Source organism: Elephas maximus, chromosome X (genome assembly GCF_024166365.1).
Source record: "Elephas maximus indicus isolate mEleMax1 chromosome X, mEleMax1 primary haplotype, whole genome shotgun sequence".
Classification (NCBI taxonomy): domain Eukaryota; kingdom Metazoa; phylum Chordata; class Mammalia; order Proboscidea; family Elephantidae; genus Elephas; species Elephas maximus.
Genome location: NC_064846.1, coordinates 50,693,795 through 50,717,307, shown reverse-complemented (window position 1 = coordinate 50,717,307; position 23,513 = coordinate 50,693,795). Strand labels below are relative to the sequence as shown.

Below are 23,513 nucleotides of genomic sequence, written 5' to 3'. Positions count from 1 at the left end.
ATGTGACATTCAATCCATCAGCAAGTCTTATTAGTGCTATCCTCAAAATATATTCTAAATCCATCTAATTTTCATTAACATCACAACCACTGTCCTGGCCAATCCACCATCATCTCTCACCTGGACCATTAGGATTCCCTCCTGATGCATCTCTATCCTTTGAAATCTTGCTTCCCAATAGCCTTTTCCATACAGTGGCCAGAGAGATTCATATTAAAAGTAAAACAAAATCATGACACTTCTTTGTTCAGAACCCTTAACTGACTTCCTATTGCATTAGAATAAAATCCAAACTCTTTGTCTTGACCTACTAGGGCCTATATGATCTGGCCTCTACCTACTCTTTCAGTTTCTTCTGATATCACATTTTCTTCCTTGTTCACTATGTTCTAGCCACCCTGGCCTTCCTTCTGATCCTTCAATATACTAAGTTATTTTCTGACTCCTTTCTATTCATTCTACCTAGAATATTCTTCCCTCAGATAATGGTGATTTTACCTCCTCCTTTCTAGTAATGTCACCTCTTATTTCTTTCTTGTCTTGACTGCATCACTTAGTACCTCCAGAACTGTGTTAGGTAATAGTGGTGAATACTGGGCATTATTTATCACTTTAATTAGAGTTCTTCTAGTGTTTTCTCATTGAGCCTGATATTGGCTTTTGGGTTATTAAGGAAGTATTCACCTATTCTAATTTTATTAAGAACTCTAAGTAAGAACGGATGATGAATTTGATCAAATGCCTATTTAACATTTGTGGAGATCACATGATTTTTTAAATTTGATATATAAACTTGGTAAATTATATTAACAGATTTCTTAATATTGAACCATCTTTACACTTATTCATTCATTCGACCAATATTTATTGAGTGCTACGATGTGCTATGCACTGCTGTAAGCACTGAGGATACTGTAGTAAACAAAGCAGACAAAAATCACTGCCATCACTGAGCATACATTTTAGTGGAAGAGACAGACAATAAACAAAATAAGTACATAAATTTTATTGTATATTAAAAAACAAAACCAAACCTGTTGCCGTCAAGTTGATTCCGACTCATAGTGACCCAATAGGACAGAGTAGAACTGCCCCATAGGATTTCCAAGGAGCAGCTGGTGCATTCAAACTGCTGACCTTTTGGTTAGCAGCCAAGTTCTTAATCACTGTGCCACTACGGCTCCTATTGTATACTAACCAAAAACCAAACCCAGTGCTGTCGAGTCGATTCCGACTCATAGTGACCCTGTAAGACAGAGTAGAACTGCCCCGTAGAGTTTCCAAGGAACGCCTGGCATATTTGAACTGCCAACCCTTTGGTTAGCAGCCGTAGCACTTAACCACTACACAACCAGGGTTTCCTATTGTATACTAGAAAGTGAAAAATTCTATGAAGGAAAAAAGAGCAGGGAAAAGTGATAGAAAGTACTAGGGTTGGTGGCAGCTGCAATTTTAAATGGTGTGGTCAGGGAAGGCCTCACTGGGAAGTAATATTTGATCAAAGACTAGAAGGAGATGAGGAAGTGAGGCTAAGATGTTGGAAAGACTATCTAAGTATATATTTAAATCACTAAGATTTAAGACAGGAGTTAATGTTAGAAAGATCAATAGTGAACGAGGAACTAGTCATAGAGAAATTGGAGGGAGTGACCCAGGAATTGGTCAATGATTGCAACAAGGAGGTTAATTGGGTGGCATCGTGTGAGGACATGAGATTAAAAAAAAAAAAAAAGGTGGAGGGAAAGGGCAGGCCCAGTAATATGAGGGCGATAAGAGAAAAAAAGACACAAATTTGAGAAGATTGTAAGGGAAGCAGTGTCATCAGGCGAGATCCAGGTTTCAGTTAGACTAATTAGTTGAAGAGAATCTTCAGAGAAGAGGCTTAGGATATAAGGAATGATATTTGATGAGTATCAAAGGGCCTAATAGAAAGGTTTCATTTCAGGAACTGGTGAGGGGTGGAAAATTGGCACATAATAGGAGATATGAAGATCCATTTGGGAATTAGTGGGTGATATGGGATAACTTCTTGTAGTTATTGACTAAAAGAATAAGGAATATTGATAAAAAGAATAATGAATTTAGTTTAGTGGCCTCAAGACAGATAGTGATCGTGAGACTGTGAATTTTTTGGAGTAGAGTGCTTATCAGTGGAGGTATGAAGGCCAGTGGATGAATACTCTTAAAACTCCAGAGTGAGCTGGGCTTACTCTTGATGTTTGTGGGGGAAGAGAGTCACATTTCTTTGATCTTGTAAGACAGGCATAACAATATAGTAATGGAATGTTTCGAAATGATAACATTATAGAAACTTTATCCATTAATTTTAAAAGATTATCTCTTAGATTTGTGCCCTAGTTTTGGAGAATGCATACCTCTACATTTTTATTCTTCAGAGGTAAATATTTATATAATTTCAAAGTAGGTTTCCATCACCTTTAATTTTGTTCAGTTTCCTACAGATTATCATTGCTCATAAAAGTTTCTATAAAATGCTTAGTATGGCTGCAATGGAAAAAAAATCTCACAAGGTTACATAATAAGAAATCAAATCATTGAGGCAATTTGGAATGAGACTTACCTAAACTTTCTCTGTTAATCAAAATTTCCCAATGTTGTTAAGTTTTAAATGGAAATTCAAGTAGTCTCAACTTCTTTCCTAAGAATCAGATGTATTGGAGGTGGTTGCTATATTCCTGTCAAATACATTTTTTACAATATCTAGAACTCATGAATTAAACAAGAATATCTCCCAAAGTGTCAGCCCAAACCCTTCTGTATATCTCAAGCTTCACTGCAATTTCAGTAAATAGTGAAAACTGGCCAAGTTACATGTAATATCTGTTTCACTTATGCTCCTGTTCTGGTAGTCACGAAGTGACAGTTCAAGAGGAAACCTAGAATGGATAGCCTACATGGAACACTGCTATTTGGACTTCTCATATCAACTTTTAAACATCTTGTAATACGATCATGGACACTATCTGAAGAGCTGGGGAGCCTGTATTAATCACTTATAGATTATAAGAATGTGATCTCTTCAGGAACCATCTTGTCATATAAACCTATCACAAGAACACGAAAGGAAAGAGGAGATTTAAAACTCAAAATGACAATCCCACAATAATGATCCCCCTCAAAGGCTTTGGTATATTAAGCCAATTCCATTACAACACACAAAGGAGAATAAACAAAGGACCCTGGAAACAATTTGGAAGCAATTTACCCTACCTTTATTTCTCTCCAGGAAAGCCCCAGACTGAATACCCAGAGACTAACCAAGTAGTTTTAGCTACTTGCCTGAAGACAAGCTGAAAGTGAAAAAGAAGAGATCTCATAAACCTTAAATTAGTGACTTTTTCCTGTTACTTTTTATTTACAAGGCCAAAAGGCAGAGGTTTAAACTAAAGTTAGTGACGGGTATTGTGGTAGCCGGCCTCTCAAGATGGCCTCCAATGATCCTCACATCCTGATATCCTTACCTTTGTGTAGTCCCCTTCCACACTGAATAGCACTCACCTGTGTAACCAATAGGATACCACAGAAATGAAAGAGTGTAATTTCTGAAGCTAGGTTAAAAAAAAGACATTGTTGTTTCTGCCTTGCCCTTCTGGATCATTCATTCTGGGGAGAAGACAACTGCTGTGTCATGAGAATACTCAAGCAATCCTATGGAAAAGTTCATGTGGTGAAGGACTGAGGCCTCTTGCCTGTAGCCATGTCAATGAGCCATCTTGGATGCAGATCCTGAGGCCCTAGTCAAGCCTTCAGATGTCTGTAGCCCCAGTCAATATCTTGACTAAAATGATAGATAGTAAGCTAGAACCATCTAGCTAAGCTGCTCCCAAATTTTTGGCCCATGGAAACTGTATAATATAAATGTTTGTTGTTGTTTTGAGCCATAAATTTAGGGGGTAATTCTTTACGCAGCAATAGATAAATAATAAGCAATAGATAACTAATATGTGACACAACTAGAGTTCAAACCCAATTTTGATTCCAAAGGTTGAGCTCCCAAAAAGCTGAAAGTTTTCCATGAAAAATTTGGCAGTTTTTCTTAGTTTACCTATTAAAAGAATTCATTCTTTGAAATGAATTCAGTTTGCATCTCATATAAAGAGAGGGGCATCAATTCATTTAATTGGTCAGTGACATCCTGTCTTTACTACTGTTGGACAAGTTAGGTCTTTAGTACAATCAGACATTTAATAGCCATGTCTATTTTCCAGATATTCTTTGAAAGTATTTCTGAAGAAACCTGATTCATGTTTTAGGAGGTATTTTTCTATTAAGATTCCTCATTGACTCTTTTATTTTGTGAGATATTAATGTGTACCAATCCACTTAATTTGTCTCTTCTCCTGTCCTTCCTCCCAAACTATTTTAGTATATAATTTTAATTTCCTCAAGGGGAAAAATTACTGAGTTGTTTCTGAATTACTCTTAGCTACAATTGCAAATGATTTTAATAACCACTTCAAAGTTCTACCCAAAAGTTATATCTAAATCTCACATAAGTTGTAATTCTTTTTTCCTTCCTCAAATGTCATTTCAATTCTGGGGAAATTCTTTTTCTTTTAGTTTTAAGACTAAAGAAACAAATATTTGTATCACATGATCTAGGTGACCTAAGTCATCCTGTGACTAAAGAACATCTCAACTCAACTATCAGGCCTGAATGTTATTACAGTAAAAATTGGACTTTGTCCAATTTAAAGAAAAAAAACAACTCCATTGCCATCGAGTCAATTCTGACTTATAGTGACCCTGTAGGACAGAGTAGAACTGCCCCATAGGGTTTCTAAGGAGCAGCTAGTGGATTCAAACTGCTGACCTTTTGGTTGGCAGCCGAATGCTTAATCATTGCACCACTGAGGCCCCTTAGAATGCTCATTTACTTTGAGGTAGAGCATCTACCTCTTTGAGAAATGTTCTAATTTCTCTCACTTAAAGCATCTTCAATTATGAAGATATGAATTTTCAAAACATAAATTAAGAAGTAATTTTTTGTTTAATGAAATATTTGCCATAGGGCAAATAAAATAAAGAGTAGCACCTTTGGAGCTTTATTTACAAATATTTGTTTATATATACACACACACACACAATTTAATCCCCCATGTGTCTATCAGTTTGTCCTACTGTGGGGGCTTGCATGTTGCTGTGATGCTGGAAGCTATGCCACCGGTATTCAGATACTAGCAGGGCCACCCATGGAGGACAGGTTTCAGCTGAGCTTCCAGACTAAGACAGACTAGGAAGAAGGACCCCACAGTCTACTTCTGAAAAGCATTAGCCAGTGAAAATCTTATGAATAGCAGCGGAACATTGTCTGATATAGTGCCGGAAGATGAGCCCCCCAGGTTGGAAGACACTCAAAAGACGACTGGGGAAGAGCTGCCTCCTCAAAATAGAGTTGGCCTTAATGACATGGATGGAGTAAAGCTTTCGGGACCTTCATTTGCTGATGTGGCACGACTCAAAATGAGAAGAAACAGCTGCAAACATCCATTAATAATCAGAGCCTGGAATATACAAAGTATGAATATAGGAAAGTTAGAAATCGTCAAAAATGAAATGGAATGCATACATGTTGTCAGGAGAGATCAGTCCCTGGAGAAGGACATCATGCTTGGTAAAGTGCAGGGTCAGTGGAAAAGAGGAAGACACTTAAGGAGATGGATTGACACAATGGCTGCAACGATGGGCTCAAGCATAACAATGATTGTGAGCACGGCGCAGGACCAGGCAGTGTTTTGTTATGTGGTACATAGGGTTGCTATGAGTTGGAACCAACTCGACGGGACCTAACAACACAACAACAACATACAATTTAATAAAGTAAAATATAACTCACAGACATGTATTGGTGTACATACTTAATCTTACAAAAATGCTATTGCCTATTTTAAGATTCTTACAAGGAATTCCAATTTCTCCTATTACTTATATGATATGTATTTCCCAAATAACCTATGCTTTTCATTTTGGCCATTCCAGCTATGAAATCACCAGGTGTCCAATATGTCAAGGCTTCTAGCTCCTTACAGAGAAGGCTTGTTAATTTACCTTAACCTGAAGTTTTTTGTTTGTTTTTGGAAAGTACTCATCCATGCCACCTCATATATATTTTATTTTTGGAAAGTGTATACCCATGCCATCTCATATATATTTTATCAACTCCCATCAAAGAGAGAATGGATTAAATTACAGCAGAGACCTTTTTTTTAATTGAATTAAAATACACATAACATAGAGTTTACCATTAGTGGCATTTAGTGTGTTCAAAATGTTGTGCAACTATCACCACTATCTAATTCAAGAACATTTTTATCACCCCAAAAGGAAACTCCTCCCCCAAAAAAACCAAACCCATTGCCATCAACTCAATTCCTACCCATAGCAACCCTAGAGGACACAGTAGAACTGCCCAATAGGGTTTCCAAGAAGCAGCTGATGGATTTGAACTACCGACCTTTTGGTTAACAGCCATATCACTTAACCACTGTACCATCAGGGCTCCAAAGGAAATCCTGTACCCATTAAATAATCATTCCTTATTTCCCTTTTCCCCCAGCCCCTGGCAATGACTAATCTGTTTTCTGTCTCTATGGATTTGCCTTTCTGGATAATTCATATAAATGGAATCCTACGATATGTGGGCCTTTTTGTGTCTTTTCTATTAGCATAATGTTTTCAAAGTTCATCCAGGTTGTAGTGTGTATCAGTGCCTGATTTCTTTTTAATGGCTGATATTCCATTGTACGGTATATGACAGTTTGTTTATCCATTCATCTGTTGATGCACATTGGGGTCATTTCCCCCTTTTGCCTACTGTAAATAGTGCTGCTATGAACAAAAACATTATGTACTAGTTTTTGTTTGAATACCTGTTTTCAATTATTTTGGGTATATTTACTCAGGAGTGGAATTTCTGGGTCATATGGTAAGGGAGATGAGACATTTTTAAATGAAATCTTACTAATCCAATAAATAGTCCTTCTGGAGAAGGTCATATTGTTATTTCTCTTTTGTTATGTTAACAACTTTGCTGGACTTCTCCACCATCCTATGATGGTGGGACAAAAGGACAAATATTGTATGAGGCACTATTATAAAAACTCATGAAAAGGTTTACATACAAAAAGAAACAATCTTTGATGGTTACTTTATATATATACATATATATATATATATTTTTATGGACAGGAGGAGTGGGGAGGGAAAAACACTAAATAGACAACACATAAGTGGTAACTTTGGTGAAGGGTAAGACAGTACACAATACTGGTGAAGCCAGAACAACTTGACCAAGGCAAGCTCATGGGAGCTTCATAGACACATCCAAACTCCCCGAGGGACCGAATTACTGGGCTGAGGGATGTGGGGACCATGGTCTCGGGGAACATCTAGCTCAATTGGCATAACATAGTTTATAAGGAAAATGTTCTACATCCTACTTTGGTGAGTAGTGTCTGGGGTCTTAAAAGCTTGTGAGAAATCATCTAAAATATTCCACTGGTCTCACTCTGTCTGGCACAAGGGGTAATGAAGAAAACCAAAGCCAAAAGGGAAAGATTAGTCCAAAGGACTAACGGACCACAACTACCACAGCCTCCGCCAGACTAAGTCCAGCATAACTAAATGGTGCCTGGCTACCACCACCAACTGCTCTGACAGGGATCACAACAGAGGGTCCCAAACAGAGCTGGAGAAAAATGCAGAACAAAATTATAATTCACACAAAAAGACCAGACTTACTGGTTTGACAGAGATGGGAGAAACCCCGAGAGTATGGCCCCCAGGACACCCTTTTAACTCAGTAATGAAGTCACTTCCGAAGTTCACCCTTCAGCCAAAGATTAGACAGGCCCATAAAACAAAAAGAGACTAAATGGGCACACTAGCCCAGGGGCAAGGACAAGAAGGCAGGAGGGAACAGGAAAGCTGGTAATGGGGAACCCAAGGTCGAGAAAGAGAGAGTGTTGACATGTCGTGGGGTTGTTAACCAATATTACAAAACAATATGTGTATTAATTGTTTAATGAGAAACTAATTTGCTCTGTAAACCTTCATCTAAAGCACAAGAAAAAAATAAAGTGGATTAGTCATTAACTAATCTACTGGGGCCCTGGTGGCACTACAGTCAAGCGTTTGGAAAAAAAAATGTGGTGTGGGAGTTTACACCAGGAGACTACAAGATGGCATCACCTACCCACACCCAATATGAAAATTAACCACTTTTTGTACAATTGCCCACTTATATAAAGGTGGTTGAAAGTACACAACTCTAGCAAGCGCACTGGCATGCACCTTCAGCGAATAAAGATTACAAACAAGTAACCAAAGTGTTTCTATATAGCTTTGGAGTCAGACCTCAGTTAAATCGCAGATAATTGCCCTAGGGCCACTTACCAAACTCTGTACCTCAGTTTCTCCATATGTAAAATGGGATAAGAATCCCTACTCAGGATTGTTATGAGAAAAGGGCATAGTGTGGCACATAGTTGGCACTTAATGAATATTAGTTCTCCTTTCCTCATATGTTCTTACAGTCTTCAAATTAACTCCATTCTCCATGACATTATTTTTCTTCTCGTTTTCTCCTTCAGGTTAAAATTAAACTACCAAATACAAACCCTTCTGACATTGAAATCGATATCCAGGAAATGATTGTTGACCTTCGTACTCCTAATAAGTGAGTAGCACTTAGGATTGGAATAGTGTATTGTAATATTGAATCTGTAGTCAACACCCAGTGCCGTCTAGTCGATTCCGACTCATAGAGACCCTATAGGACAGAGTAGAGCTGCCCCATAGAGTTTCCAAGGAGCGCCTGGGGGATTTGAACTGCTGACCCTTTGGTTAGCAGCAGTAGCACTTAACCACTATGCCACCAGCGTTTCCATTAAAAATATATAGTTATTGTGCATTACTCACTAATGTCTGCCTCTTTATGTTTGAAAAACACAGAAGAAAAGTAAAAAAGTCAGTTAATCATTCAGATTTCTGATCTACATAATATAAACATCAATATATTTGGAAATGTCTAGATTATTTTTGTACATTGCACCCAGATGTTTGGAGTGGGTTGATCCCATCAAAACAATCCTTGACATTCACATGCAGTTTATCTGTCAGGAATAATGGCTAGAGGTGAAAACCAGTATTACATGTAGTTTTTTATACAATGATGTCATCTTTAGATTTTGTGAATACTTTTTTTTTTTTTTTTTTTAGAAGCAATATCTTTAAATTTGTTCCATATTGTGGGGCTCTAAGGTTAAATTTGATTATGTTCCTCTCAAAGATCAACAAAAGGTCTCGTCATCAACTGCTTAAAATGAAAATTCTAACAGCTAATTTATCACCAGACCCTTAGGTTGCGAAATAATACAGATGACTGTGGAGCAATTCAGTTAAATATTTTGATATTTTCAAATATAGTTTTGTTATTACCCCGGTTCAAATTATGTTCCTAAAGCATAATTTATATAGTAAAATTCTGAGAAAAAATGTTTACCCTGAAACATGGATAAATCAGTCCTGTCTTTCAAAACTAACTCTATAAAGAGGAAATTGATGGAACATGGTGTGTATTAGATAAAATATCTAAATACCTGATTGCTTTTTTCACTTTTCATTTAGATGTGTGGCAGTGAGCACACATTGGTTGACTGCAGTGGTCCTTTCTCTGTCACTCATGAACATTTCATGCTGTTTCCATTATCAGTAACTATAATTCTGCTTTGTTGATCTTAGGGCTTCAAGAAAATAAAAAGTAAATCCCTCCTACAAAAAATCCCTATGTGCAATGTATGTAGCTAAATCTTGAATTCTACAGTAGATGCATTTAACCCAAAATGATCTACAGATGAATATTTATATATCAAATATTTTCTCACTGCTTATATAATTTCAAAAATGTGTTATCACAAAAATTTGCCTGTTATAAAAATTATATTCACTCTATTCCTACCATTCACTTGAAGGAATATTTTACCTTTTTCATTGCATATTATACCTGCATATAATTCTTCCACAAAACCTTTGCAAAGTTAGTTAAATGAACAGTCAATCTTTTATATTTGCACACTTGTTAAAAGCATACACATATCTACACACCATGGAGTTAATTTCCGTTTCTCTAGCAGTTCTCACTGTCTCCATCAATCTTCAGGCAGCTACTCTCGCTATGCTGTCAGTCCAGATATCTATCATAGCCCACTAAATGAAAGACTCACAGAGAGATACTTTTCCACATAGAACACTGGCTGTACTAGGACATTTGGTTCATACTCTACTTATTTATTAAATATTCAGTGCAGAGAGATACTGTCTCTTAAGAGAATTTCATTAATTAAGATAGAAGACAGAAAACAGAAGATAGAATTAAGGTTTTTATCACTTTTCTTAAACACTTGAGTATCCTTTGGAGCCATGCTATTACCTGAAAGTGTATTATCAGAAATGTGGGGTTTTTTTCTTCATTATTTTGTTGATATTCATACCTACTTTCTTTAGTTTCAGAGGAGCCATGATGGTGCAGTGGTTAAGTGCTCAGCTGCTAAACAAAAAGTTGGCAGTTCAAACCCACCAGCTGCTCTTCTTGCTTGGTGATAATGAGGTCTCCATGTCTCTCTGTTTGCTTCCCTCTTTTATATCTCAAAAGAGATTGACTCAAGATACAACCTAACCTTGTAGATTGAGTCCTGACTCATTAACAAAACTGTCTCTAATCCTGCCTCATTAACATCATAGAGGCAGGATTTACAACACATAGGAAAATCACATCAGATGACAAAATGGTGGACAATCACACAATACTGGGAATCATGGCCTAGCCAAGTTGATACACATTTTTTGGGGACGCAATTCAGTCCATAACATTCTACCCTTTGGCCCCCTCAAAATTCATGTCCTTGCCACATGTAAAACATATTTACCCTATCATATCATAGCAAAAGTCTTAATTTAACTCAAAGTCTAAAATCCAAAAATTTCTCTTCATCTGTGAAATCCAGAATACAAGTTATCTGCTTCCAAAGTACAATGGTGGAAGAGCCAGAAGCTAGACATTTCCATTACAAATGGGAGAAATTGGAGGGAAAGAAGGGATAACAGGCACCAAGCAAGTCAGCAGAACACATTACATTAGCCCTCCAGGCTTGGAAATAATCCTCTCCACTCTGAGACCATTTTGGCAATGGCTCTGCCCTCCAGACTCTGCATCTTGGCCACATTCTCTGATTCTAGGCAGAGGCTTCTCAGCCCTAGGCTTCAGCTCCACCTTCCAGGCCCACCAGAATGGCAACTCTGCTCCCTCGCATCTGGGTGACCACATTCTCCTAGTCCAGCTGAGAGGCATCCCTACTCCCTTGGGCAGGCCCTGTTCTTATACCCCTTGGGCATGGCAGTCCTGCCTCCTAAACTTTGGGCAGTAGATTCAAGCCCCATCCCACTGACACTTGTGAACAGCAGTCGCACACCCCAGAGGCAACTTGGTGAAGATCTGACTCTTTGAAACCTAGGAAACAGTGACCCCACTCATTGGAGCCCCAGAGGCCATTGCTCCATCCTTTGGTACTCCTGAGGTTATGGCCCTACCGTTTGAGACTGAGGCAGCACTGCTTCCTGTGTTCCTTGTCTCTTCAGCTTCTGCTTCCTTGCTCCTTGGCTTCTCTACCCCTCGGGCCTCTCCACCCACATCTGCCCTCCTGGGGCAAATTTTCCAAAGCTCTTTAGCCCTGATGATAAGTGCCTGGAAGCACCCCACTCTGCCAGTAAACTTCAGCAGGAAGGCACTCAGCAGTGGATGGACTCCAGCACTGTCTCACGCTGGTCTCCTGATTCTGCTGCTGCTGCCATTTTTCTGCTGCTACTTCTAATCGTCTAACAGTGTAACAATTCTTCTCACTTCCTTCTGAATCCTCATTAAAATTGTCTTTGACATCCATAATTCCACCAACAGTCTCTTGAAGGCAATCTAGACTTTTACTATTAGGCACTTTAAAACTCTTCCAGCTTCTATCTGTTCACAGTTTTAAAACTGCTTCCACATTTTAGGTATCTGTTAGAGCAGCACCCCACTCCCAGTATGAAATTCTGTCTTAGTTATCTAGTGCTACTGTAACAGAAATACCACAAATGGATGGTTTTAACAAAGAGAAATTTATTCTCTCTCAGTCTAGTAGGCTAGAAGTCCAAATTCAGGGTGCCAGCTCCAGGGGAAGGCTTTCTCTCTCTGCTGGCTGTAGGGGAAGGTCCTTGTCATCAATTATCCCCTGGTCTAGGGGTTTTTCTAACCGAAAGGCTGGCGGTTTGAGCCTACCAGCCACTCTGAAGGAGAAAAGAGCTGGTGATCTGCTTCCGTAAAGCTTATAGCCTAGGAAACCCTATGAGACAGTTCTACTCTGTCATATAAGGTTGCTATGAGTCAGAACTGACTGAACAGCACACAACAGCAACAAAGACAGAGGGATTAGGTTTAAATGTTTATTCATATCTCACAATAGTAGTCTATAGTAATTATTCAAATGTCATTTTGTGATGACTTGAATATTTACTTTCCATGTATTTATTTATTTACTCAACAAAGTCTTCTGCTAGACACTGGGGGAACACCAAGATAAGATACAGTCCTGTCCTTCAGTGAATTGGGTCCCTATGAGTTGGAATCGACTCAACAGCAACAGATTTGGTTTGGGCTTTTGGTTAAGTATTTGTAGAATTTTATTTTGTTTAAATATAAATCTCAGTTCAGAAATCAGACAGTAAAGCAGACTAGACAAAAATACTTCCCATCTCCTAAGAGCCTAATAGGTTTCACAGTTTCTATTGTTCAAAATTTTAGTATGTGAAGCCATACTACTAAGAACTAGACAGAAATGCAGGGATAGATGGATCATTGCAATGGCCACTAACTGTCTCTTTTGAATTTATTTCTTTCTGGACAGAGAAGTGCACATTATCATTGGAACTCCTTCTTCAGCTGATTTATAGTTGTCTTTCAGTGCAATGAAGCTACCACCACTAAGCTTTGCTTTCTTCTTAAAGTGAATATATTATCATTTATAGAATAAGGAATAAAGCAAATCTAACTCCTAGCATAACCTATACTGTAAGCAGCTTTTAAAAAGATGGACTCTGAACATTTTTTTGTGCCCACTTCTTTTTGAGATGCCAAATGTCATAGGCTACATTAAGAATAATTGCTATTTCATTACTTCAGGTGGAGGGAGCTGTTTCTCCTACCCCAAATATCTGAAATGGAACAAGGGTCATGGATAAATTCTCCTTTAGGTTCCAGAGATTTGTAATAAATACTTTTAATGAGCTCAGTCTTTTGAACTTAGGTCTTTGGAAATGAATAAAGAAGGAATTGATTTTTAAGGATTTTGTTCTTAAATACTAGTTCTCTATTCATGTACTCAGTAAGTATTCCTTAAAAATACTATATTCCTGTAATGATTTGAATCTCATACCTCCTAAAAGAGCTTTTGAATCCACTTTTATAGAGATCTTCAGGCCTTCTCTACCAAGTATGCAAGGTAACAAATGTACCAGGCATTTAATTTTCTTCAGATTCCAGCATGTACTGACCCTATGCATAATTCAAATTCATGCCACTGTGTCAGAATTATGGATGTCTCAACCTCAGCAATGCATCTAAAGCATACAATTTTCCAGCAACTGAGTCATAAACTTCAAATAAACCCATAGAGAATTTTTGTTAATGTACAGTAGAAAGAACCAGAACCAAGCAGAGAGGAGCACTTTCATTTATCTGCTACTGAAATCATTCCAGGCCTGAGTTTCAATAACTACACCTGTGATAGAGGCTCAGCCTAAAGTTGTGCTAGCAGAAGTATTATACAACCATTTCAGTTTTCAGGTATTAGTTAGCCATTTTCCATCTATGGAAACCCTGGTGCTGTAGTGGTTAAGAGCTACAGCTGCTAACCAAAAGGTCAGCAGTTCGAATCCACCAGGTGCTCCTTGAAAACTGTATGGGGCATCTCTACTCGGAATAGACTCGACAACAATAAACAATGGGTTTGGTTTTTTTGGTTTATTCCGTCTACACATAATGTATGACTGGCAAAACATCTGTCCAACTAACTTATGGTTTCAGTGGTTCTATTTCTATGCCTGTAAACATAGCTTGAGACTATGTTTATACAATGCAAAACGAGGTCAGTGTAGAGAAAAAGGAGGGGGAGTCAATACAAATGCTTGAATTTTGAAGGCCAAAAAACTAGTATACTATTTGCGTTATTTAGCATATTTTTGATGCTGTACTTACGTCTAAATACTGGGTTTTTTGTTGTTTGTTTCTAGCATTATTCTAATGGTATGTGTTGTTTTCTGTTCAAAAGTAATATCTTCTTGATTTGACTTTAGGAAGCTGATTCTAGGTTCTTATTTTGTTTTTTTAGGAAACTGTTGCTAACCCTTCCCCATCCTGTTGAATGCAACAGTGCCAAAGCTGTCTATCTCCTAGAGTCTGAGACTCTCGAAGTCACTATGCCTATGAAAAGAGAGTTGGATTTTGTTAATTTCTTCTGAAACTACATGAATAAAGAGGAAAAGCGATCAAACGGCACTGGTAAAAATTTAAAAAATAAAAAAAACTAATTAATGTTTTCTATATTCTCTTTATTGTTTTGACATATTTTGGACAGGGCCTAAATTAAATTTTAGTGATATTCTGATCATTTATAGTCCTTTCTATTACTCTGTTAATAAATATTGTTTTCTCATACTAATGAGCTATTAAGTGATAGCTGGATAGAATATTTACAGGTTAACCAATTGCTACATGGTCAATTAAATAACTGAAATAGGACCATGAAATGGTTGGTCCACTAATTTCAGCAGCCTGGAGAACTAAAACTGATCAATTACACTATGATGCAATCAGTTGCATAGCGATTGGACATTATCATCAGGAAAGTTTATTTGATTGCCTTTTCAATGATTTGATCAAATGATATAGTATTCTCTGTTTAGGCTCTTACTATTGTTCTGGAATATACAGGTAACAAAGGATTATACATAGTTTGATGCATCATACTAACCACTTGAATACAAAATACTCTTGAACACACAGTATTATTTGCCTTCCTCTGTCTTGCTGTCAGTGCTTGGATCTAGTTAGGTTGAAAATAATTTTCCTTATGTGTACTAATAATTATTAACAATGTCTTTTGAGGGTACTGTTTATAGTCAATTGAAATCCTTGACATTTAAAAATATAAAGAAAAGTGGCACATTTACAAATCCTGTTCTCTGTCATTGCCTATCTGTCTTCTTAATTGGACATACCTATTTTCGTGAATTGTGCCAATGCCCCCTGCCTCTTTTGTACTGTATTGCATAAATTTTCTTTCAGAATTATTTATAAGTAAACTACCTTATAAAGCTTGTGGACTTGGTCTCTCACATCATTGCAGAGCTGTGGAATTACCTCGGTATAAATTTTGAAAAGAGATAAATGACTAAAAGATGTTCATCACTTCTATGTAAAATATCAAGGGAATAAATACTCAAACAAATATTTTGTAGGGTTAATGGTGTAGATAACTACCGGGCTTCTAGTTTGTGACTAGATCAAATAGAAGGAAAGAACTGAGATCTTGGAAAAAGTACCTGTGTTAAAGCACTAAGCTGTTATAGAGAATTTAAAATGTAAATTACCACCATGGCTTTCTTTTGTGGGGAGAAATGTTGAGGGTGGGATTAACTGAAAGGAAGCTAATGAATTTAAGTCCATGATGTTATAGGATCAAAAGAGAGCCTTACTTGGCTTTCTCTGTGGGTTTAGCATCTTTTTTTTAAGGCTGTACTTTAAGAATTTGAGATTACACCCAAATATAAACTCTGTGGCAAGCCTGAACAGTAACCAATATTTTTCTTCTCTAGAGAATAGCAGTGAGTCAGTGGAAAATGTATCTCTTTTTCCTATGTAGTGGCCCCAATTACAAACACCATTATTACTCAAGCTGACTGAATGTGTACAAGTTGTCCCTGGAAGAGAAGATAGAGCATATCCAGGCCAACTTGAACTGGGCTTTTAGTTATGTGATGCTGTATCAATTATATAATGAAACAGAGCTTCAGGAACAATGAAATGTGATACAGTAATTTATACCCATCTAAAAATCATCCTACTTCACTGTCCTTGGCCTCAGAAGTAGCAACTACAGCAGTTGTTTTGTTTTTAAGCTAATTCACAGGATTTTCTTTCTTTAAAGAGAATAGTCCACTAACGTGAATACAGAAGTGAGAACCCAAAGGGAAGTTTTTCTTGTCTGCATTTTGCAGTGAATCTTAGCCATTACAAGGAAGGCTGGAAGTTAAAACCACAATTGTGGTATATCATCACCCTACATAAGCTTCAGAAACCCTAGTGGCGTAGTGGTTAAGTGCTACAGCTGCTAACTAAAGGGTCGGCAGTTCAAATCTGCCAGGCGCTCCTTGGAAACTCTATGGGACAGCTCTACTCTATCCTATAGGGTCACTATGAGTTAGAATCGACTCGATGGCACTGGGTTTGGTTTTGGTTTTTGGACATAAGCTTCTCCCTCATAAACTTCTTTGCCTCATTCTTTTGCTCCATAATCTCTAGCAGTTTTGGGGGGGGGGGTTAAATAATTAATTCATTTACTCACTCATTTATACATTCTTTCAACAAATATCCACAGGCCTGGCACTGTTTTAGGTGCTGGGGATATAGCAATGAGCAAAGCACATAGATTCTTGCCCTCATGGAGCAATTATTAAAAACATAAATATATATTTTCAAGTTATTGTTAGTGCTATGAAATAAAGTAATGGGTGCTTTGAGAATATCAGAGAAACCAAGCCTAGTCTGGGGGGCAGAAAAGGCTTCCCTAAGGAGTTAACATTTCAGCTGAAACATGAAGGATGCCCAAGACTTAACCAGGCAAAGAGGATATTGGTGGAGAAGGGAACAGTAAGACTTCTAGGTTAAAAAAGGGGCAGCAAATGTGAAGACTCAGGATAGGAAGAGCTTGGAGCAGTCAAGGAAAATGAAAGCCAGTGTGGCTGGAGTAGAGTAAGCCTCCGGGAATGTGCCTGAAAAACCCAGTGCCGTCAAGTCAATTCCGACTCATAGCGACCTTATAGGACAGGGTAGAACTGCCCCATAGAGTTTCCAAGGAGCGCCTGGTGGATTCGAACTGAAGGTAGGTTGGAAATGTAGGTTGGGGTAATGTCATAATAGATCCTTGGAGGCTAAGGTAAGGAATTTGTACTTTATTCTAAGTGCTTTGTGGAAGAGAATGTATTAGGAGGCAACAATGGAAGTGGAGAGACCAGGTAGGAGGCTACTGCCATAGCTCAGTCATCATTCTTCCAAAAAAACCCAAACCTGTTGCTGTCTAGTCGATTCTGACTCGTGGTGACCCCATGTGATAGAAAGTAAAACTGCACCCCATAGGGTTTTTGTGGCTTTGACCTTTTGTCAGCAGATTGCCAGTCCTTTATTCTGGGGTACTTCTGGGTGGTTTTGAACCGCCAGCCTTTCCATTAGTAGCCAAGTTATTGTTCGTGCCACGCAGGAGCCTTTATTATTCTACATGTCATCCTAAATAAACTTGTTGGTTTTTTTCTAGTTAGAAAAAAACACATTCTCTAAGCAGGAAACTTCCAACAATTTAGAAAAGCTCTTTTAAAATAAAGCAAAACTAAAAATCACCTATAAGCCTACTAATCATGAATAACCACTCTTAACATTTTAGTGCCTCTTTCCAGCTTTTTTTTTTCCCCCAAAGCATAACACAGATTTTTTTTTTCCTAAATGGGATGATATTGCATAAACTGGTTCTAGAACCTACCTTCTTTTAATTCCAAAATGTATTATTTTTAATATATATCTTATTGTTTCTGAATTCTAATTTTATTGTATTGCGGTAGGAGAGTGTGATAAATGATCCACCTGTATTTTAAAAGAATGATTATCCCATAATTGTTGGGTACATAATTCTATATATATATTAACTCAAAATTTTTAATCATATTGTTCAAAACTCCTCCATCCTTCTTAATTTTTGGTCTGCTTTATTTATCAACACTAAGAGGTATTAAAATTTACCATTGGTTATAGATTTGTCAGTGTCTCCTTATAATCCTGTCAATTTTTGCTTTATATACTTTGAGGCTAAATTTTTAGTTGCAGACAGATTTAGAATGTTATATCTTTTATCAGTATGTTGTGATTCTTTTAATCTCTAATAGTATTTCTTGATTTGAAGTATGTTTTGCTTAACATTAACCTAGCTACATCAACTTTGGTTAGTATTTGCCTGGCATATGTTTTTCCATCACTTTTTATAACCTCATGTTTCAGGTATGATTTTAATGAACAGTAGATACATTTTGAATTTTTTAATCCAATCAAGATTGTGTCTTTAAATCCACAAGTTATAGTCCAGTTATGTTTATTGTGATTGATAATACATTCAGATTTATTTATATAATCTTGTTATGGGATATGTCTTTTATTCTTTTTCTATACTTTTTTTTTTCTCCTTTCATGCCTTTTTTTTCCCCCATTGATCAATTTTTTTTAATTCTTTTTTTTTCCCCTACTGGTTTGGAAGTTGGAAACTCTGGTAGTGTATTGGTTAAGAGTTTGGCTGCTAACCAAAAGGTTGGCAGTTCAAATCCACCAGGTGCTCCTTGGAAACTCTATGGGGCAGTTCTACTCTGTCCTATAGGGTGGCTATGAGTCGGAATCGACTTGACGGCAATGGGTTTCTTGGTTGGGTGCAAGCTCTTGTCTGAATGTTTGGTAGAATTCTCCAGTGAAACCATCTTGGCCAGAGCTTTTTTTTTGTTGGGAGTTTTTAATCTTTTTTTATTACCTTTCAATCTCTTCTCTTGTTATGGGTCTTTTCAGAGTTTCAGCCTCAGTTTGTGTTAGTTTAGGTAGGTAGTGTGTTTCTAGAAATTTGTTCATTTCCTTTAGGTTTTCAAATTTGTCAGAGTATATTTTTTCATAGTCCTCTTATGATCCTTTTTGTTTTAGTTAAGTCTATTGTAATGCACCCCATTTCTTTTCTTATTTGGGTTGTGAGCATTCTTTCTTGTTTTTCTTTTGTCAGTTTGGCCAATGGTTTGTCAATTTTGTTGATCCTTTCAAAGAACCAACTTTTGGTTTTTGATGACTATTGTCATTTGTTTCTGCTCTGATATTTATTATTTCCTTTCTTCAGGTGGCTGTGGGCTTCTTTTGCTGTTATCTATTTGTTTGACTTGGATAACTAATGTTTTGATTTTTGTCGCTTTCTTCTTTTTTTGATGTGTGTGTCTATTGCTATAAATTGACCTTTGAGCACTGCCTTTGCTTTGTCCCAGAGATTTTGGTATGATGTGTTTTCATTCTCTCTCTTTTTTTTTTATTAACTTTTATTGAGCTTCAAGTGAACGTTTACAAATCAAGTCAGTCTGTCACATATAAGTTAATATACATCTTACTCCTTACTCCCACTTGCTCTCCCCCTAATGAGTCAGCCCTTCCAGTCTCTCCTTTTGTGAAAACTTTGGCAGCCTCCAACTCTCTCTATCCTCCCATCCCCCCTCCAGACAGGAGATGCCAACACAGTCTCAAGTGTCCACCTGATATAATTAGCTCACTCTTCTTCAGCATCTCTCTCCCACCCACTGTCCAGTCCCTTTCATGTCTGATGAATTGTCTTCGGGGATGGTTCCCGTCCTGTGCCAACAGAAGGTTTGGGGACCATGACCGCCGGGATTCCTCTAGTCACATCCAGACCATTAAGTATGGTCTTTTTTATGAGAATTTGGGGTCTGCATCCCACTGATGTCCTGCTCCCTCAGGGGTTCTCTATTGTGCTCCCTGTCAGGGCAGTCATCGATTGTGGCCGGGCACCAACTAGTTCTTCTGGTGTCAGGATGATGTAGGTCTCTGGTTCATGTGGCCCTTTCTGTCTCTTGGGCTCTTAGTTGTCGTGTGACCTTGGTGTTCTTCACTCTCCTTTGCTCCAGGTGGGTTGAGACCAATTGATGCATCTTAGATGGCCGCTTGTTAGCTTTTAAGGCCCCAGACGCCACATTTCAAAGAGGGATGCAGAATGTTTTCATAATAGAATTATTTTGCCAATTGACTTAGAAGTCCCCTTAAACCATGATTCCCAAACCCCCGCCCTTGCTCCGCTGACCTTTGAGTATTCATTTTATCCCGGAAACTTCTTTGCTTTTGGTCCAGTCCAGTCCAGTTGAGCTGACCTTCCATGTATTGAGTGTTGTCCTTCCCTTCAACTAAAGCAGTTCATTTCAGCTAATCAATCAGTAAAAAACCCTCTCCCTCCCTCCCTCCCTTCCCCCCTCGCAACCACAAAAGTATGTGTTCTTCTCAGTTTATACTATTTCTCAAGATCTTATAATAGTGGTCTTATACAATATTTGTCCTTTTGCCTCTGACTAATTTCGCTCAGCATAATGCCTTCCAGATTCCTCCATGTTATGAAATGTTTGACAGATTCGTCACTGTTCTTTATCGATGCGTAGTATTCCATTGTGTGAATATACCGCAATTTATTTACCCATTCATCCGTAGATGGACACCTTGGTTGCTTCCAGCTTTTTGCTATTGTAAACAGAGCTGCAATAAACATGGGTGTGCATATATCTGTTTGTGTGAAGGCTCTTGTTTCTCTAGGGTATATTCCGAGGAGTGGGATTTCTGGGTTGTATGGTAGTTCTATTTCTAACTGTTTAAGATAACGCCAGATAGATTTCCAAAGTGGTTGTACCATTTTACATTCCCACCAGCAGTGTATAAGAGTCCCAATCTCTCTGCAGCCTCTCCAACATTTATTATTTTGTGTTTTTTGGATTAATGCCAGCCTTGTTGGAGTGAGATGGAATCTCATTGTAGTTTTAATCTGCATTTCTCTAATGGCTAATCGAGAGCATTTTCTCATGTATCTGTTAGCTGCCTGAATATCTTCTTTAGTGAAGTGTGTGTTCATATCCTTTGCCCACTTCTTAATTGGGTTGTTTGTCTTTTTGTGGTTGAGTTTTGACAGAATCATATAGATTTTAGAGATCAGGCGCTGGTCGGAGATGTCATAGCTGAAAATTCTTTCCCAATCTGTAGGTGGTCTTTTTACTCTTTTGGTGAAGTCTTTAGATGAGCATAGGTGTTTGATTTTTAGGAACTCCCAGTTATCTGGTTTCTCTTCATTATTTTTGGTAATGTTTTGTATTCTGTTTATGCCTCGTATTAGGGCTTTTGGCTTTGTTAATTCTTTCAATTGTTTTTCTGTTCTCTAATTCATTTAGTTCAGCTCTAATTTTTATTATTCGTTTTCTTCTGGTGCCTGATGGATTCTTTTGTTGCTCACTTTCTATTTGTTCAAGTTGTAGGGACAATTCTCTGATTTTGGCTCTTTCTTCTTTTTGTATGTGTGCATTTATCGATATAAATTGGCCACTGAGCACTGCTTTTGCTGTGTCCCAGAGGTTTTGATAGGAAGTATTTTCATTCTCGTTGCATTCTATGAATTTCCTTATTCCCTCCTTGATGTCTTCTATAACCCAGTCTTTTTTCAGGAGGGTATTGTTCAGTTTCCAAGTATTTGACTTCTTTTCCCTAGTTTTTCTGTTATTGATTTCTAGTTTTATTGCCTTGTGGTCTGAGAAGATACTTTGTAATATTTCAATGTTTTGGATTCTGCAAAGGTTTGTTTTATGACCTAATATGTGGTCTATTCTAGAGAAAGTTCCATGTGCGCTAGAAAAAAAAGTATACTTTGCAGCAGTTGGGTGGAGAGTTCTGTATAAGTCAATGAGGTCAAGTTGGTTGATTGTTGTAATTAGGTCTTCCGTGTCTCTATTGAGCTTCTTACTGGATGTCCTGTCCTTCTCCGAAAGTGGTGTGTTGAAGTCTCCTACTATAATTGTGGAGGTGTCTGTCTCACTTTTCAGTTCTGTTAAAATTTGATTTATGTATCTTGCAGCCCTGTCTTTGGGTGCATAAATATTTAATATGGTTATGTCTTCCTGATCAATTGTCCCTTTTATCATGATGTAGTGTCCTTCTTTATCCTTTGTGGTGGATTTAAGTTTAAAGTCTATTTTGTCAGAAATTAATATTGCTACTCCTCTTCTTTTTTGCTTATTTTTTGCTTGATATATTTTTTTCCATCCTTTGAGTTTTAGTTTGTTTGTGTCTCTAAGTCTAAGGTGTGTCTCTTGTAGGCAGCATATACACGGATCGTGTTTCTTTATCCAGTCCGAGACTCTCTGTCTCTTTATTGGTGGATTTAGTCCATTTACATTCAGCGTAATTATAGATAAATAAGTGTTCAGTGTTGTCCTTTTGATGCCTTTTTATGTGTGTTGTTGACACTTTCATTTTTCCACATACTTTTTTGTGCTGAGACGTTTTTCTTAGTAAATTGTGAGATCCTCATTTTCGTAGTGTTTGACTTTATGTTTGTTGAGTCGTTACGTTTTTCTTGGCTTTTATCTTGAGTTATGGAGTTGTTATACCTCTTTGTGGTTACCTTATTATTTACCCCTATTTTTCTAAGTAAAAACCTAACTTGTATTGTTCTATATCGCTTTGTATCACTCTCCATATGGCAGTTATATGCCTCCTGTATTTAGTCCCTCTTTTTGATTATTGTGATCTTTTACATATTGACTTCAATGATTCCCTGTTACGAGCATTTTTTTTAAATTAATCTTAATTTGTTTTTGTGATTTTCCTATTTGAGTTGATATCAGGATGTTCTGTTTTGTGACCTTGTGTTGTGCTGGTATCTGATATTATTGGTTTTCTGACCAAACAATATCCTTTAGTATTTCTTGTAGCCTTGGTTTGGTTTTTGCAAATTCTCTAAACTTGTGTTTATCTGTAAATATCTTAATTTCGCCTTCATATTTCAGAGAGAGTTTTGCTGGATATATGATCCTTGGTTGGCAGTTTTTCTCCTTCAGTGCTCTGTATATGTTGTCCCATTCCCTTCTTGCCTGCATGGTTTCTGCTGAGTAGTCTGAACTTATTCTTATTGATTCTCCCTTGAAGGAGACCTTTCTTTTCTCCCTGGCTGCTTTTAAAATTTTCTCTTTATCTTTGGTTTTGGCGAGTGTGATGATAATATGTCTTGGTGTTTTTCTTTTTAGATCAATCTTAAATGGGGTTCAATGTGCATCTTGGATAGATATCCTTTCGTCTTTCATGATGTCAGGGAAATTTTCTGTCAGGAGATCTTCAACTATTTTCTCTGTGTTTTCTGTCCTCCCTCCCTGTTCTGGGACTCCAATCACACGCAAGTTATCTTTCTTGATAGAGTCCCACATGATTCTTAGGGTTTCTTCATTTTTTTTAATTCTTTTATCTGATTTTTTTTCAGCTATGTTGGTGTTAATTCCCTGGTCCTCCAGATGTCCCAGTCTGCATTCTAATTGCTCGAGTCTGCTCCTCTGACTTCCTATTGCATTGTCTAATTCTGTAA

At 37.5% G+C, this 23,513-nt stretch overlaps 1 protein-coding gene across 3 annotated transcripts in view; it reads left to right on the top strand.

Moving 5' to 3' along the window:
- DNAAF6 (dynein axonemal assembly factor 6) overlaps positions 1 to 23,513 on the top strand; it is a 124,353-nt gene that overhangs the window by 35,332 nt on the left and 65,508 nt on the right. For 2 of the 3 annotated variants that reach the window (XM_049872004.1, XM_049872006.1), the window contains exons 6-7: positions 8,613 to 8,698; positions 14,439 to 14,608. In XM_049872004.1, coding sequence (XP_049727961.1) covers positions 8,613 to 8,698; positions 14,439 to 14,568 — 216 coding nt within the window. In that variant the 3' untranslated portion in view covers positions 14,569 to 14,608. Of the gene's footprint in view, positions 1 to 8,612; positions 8,699 to 14,438; positions 14,629 to 23,513 lie in introns of those variants that run through there. The other variant, XM_049872005.1, reaches the window with a different exon arrangement.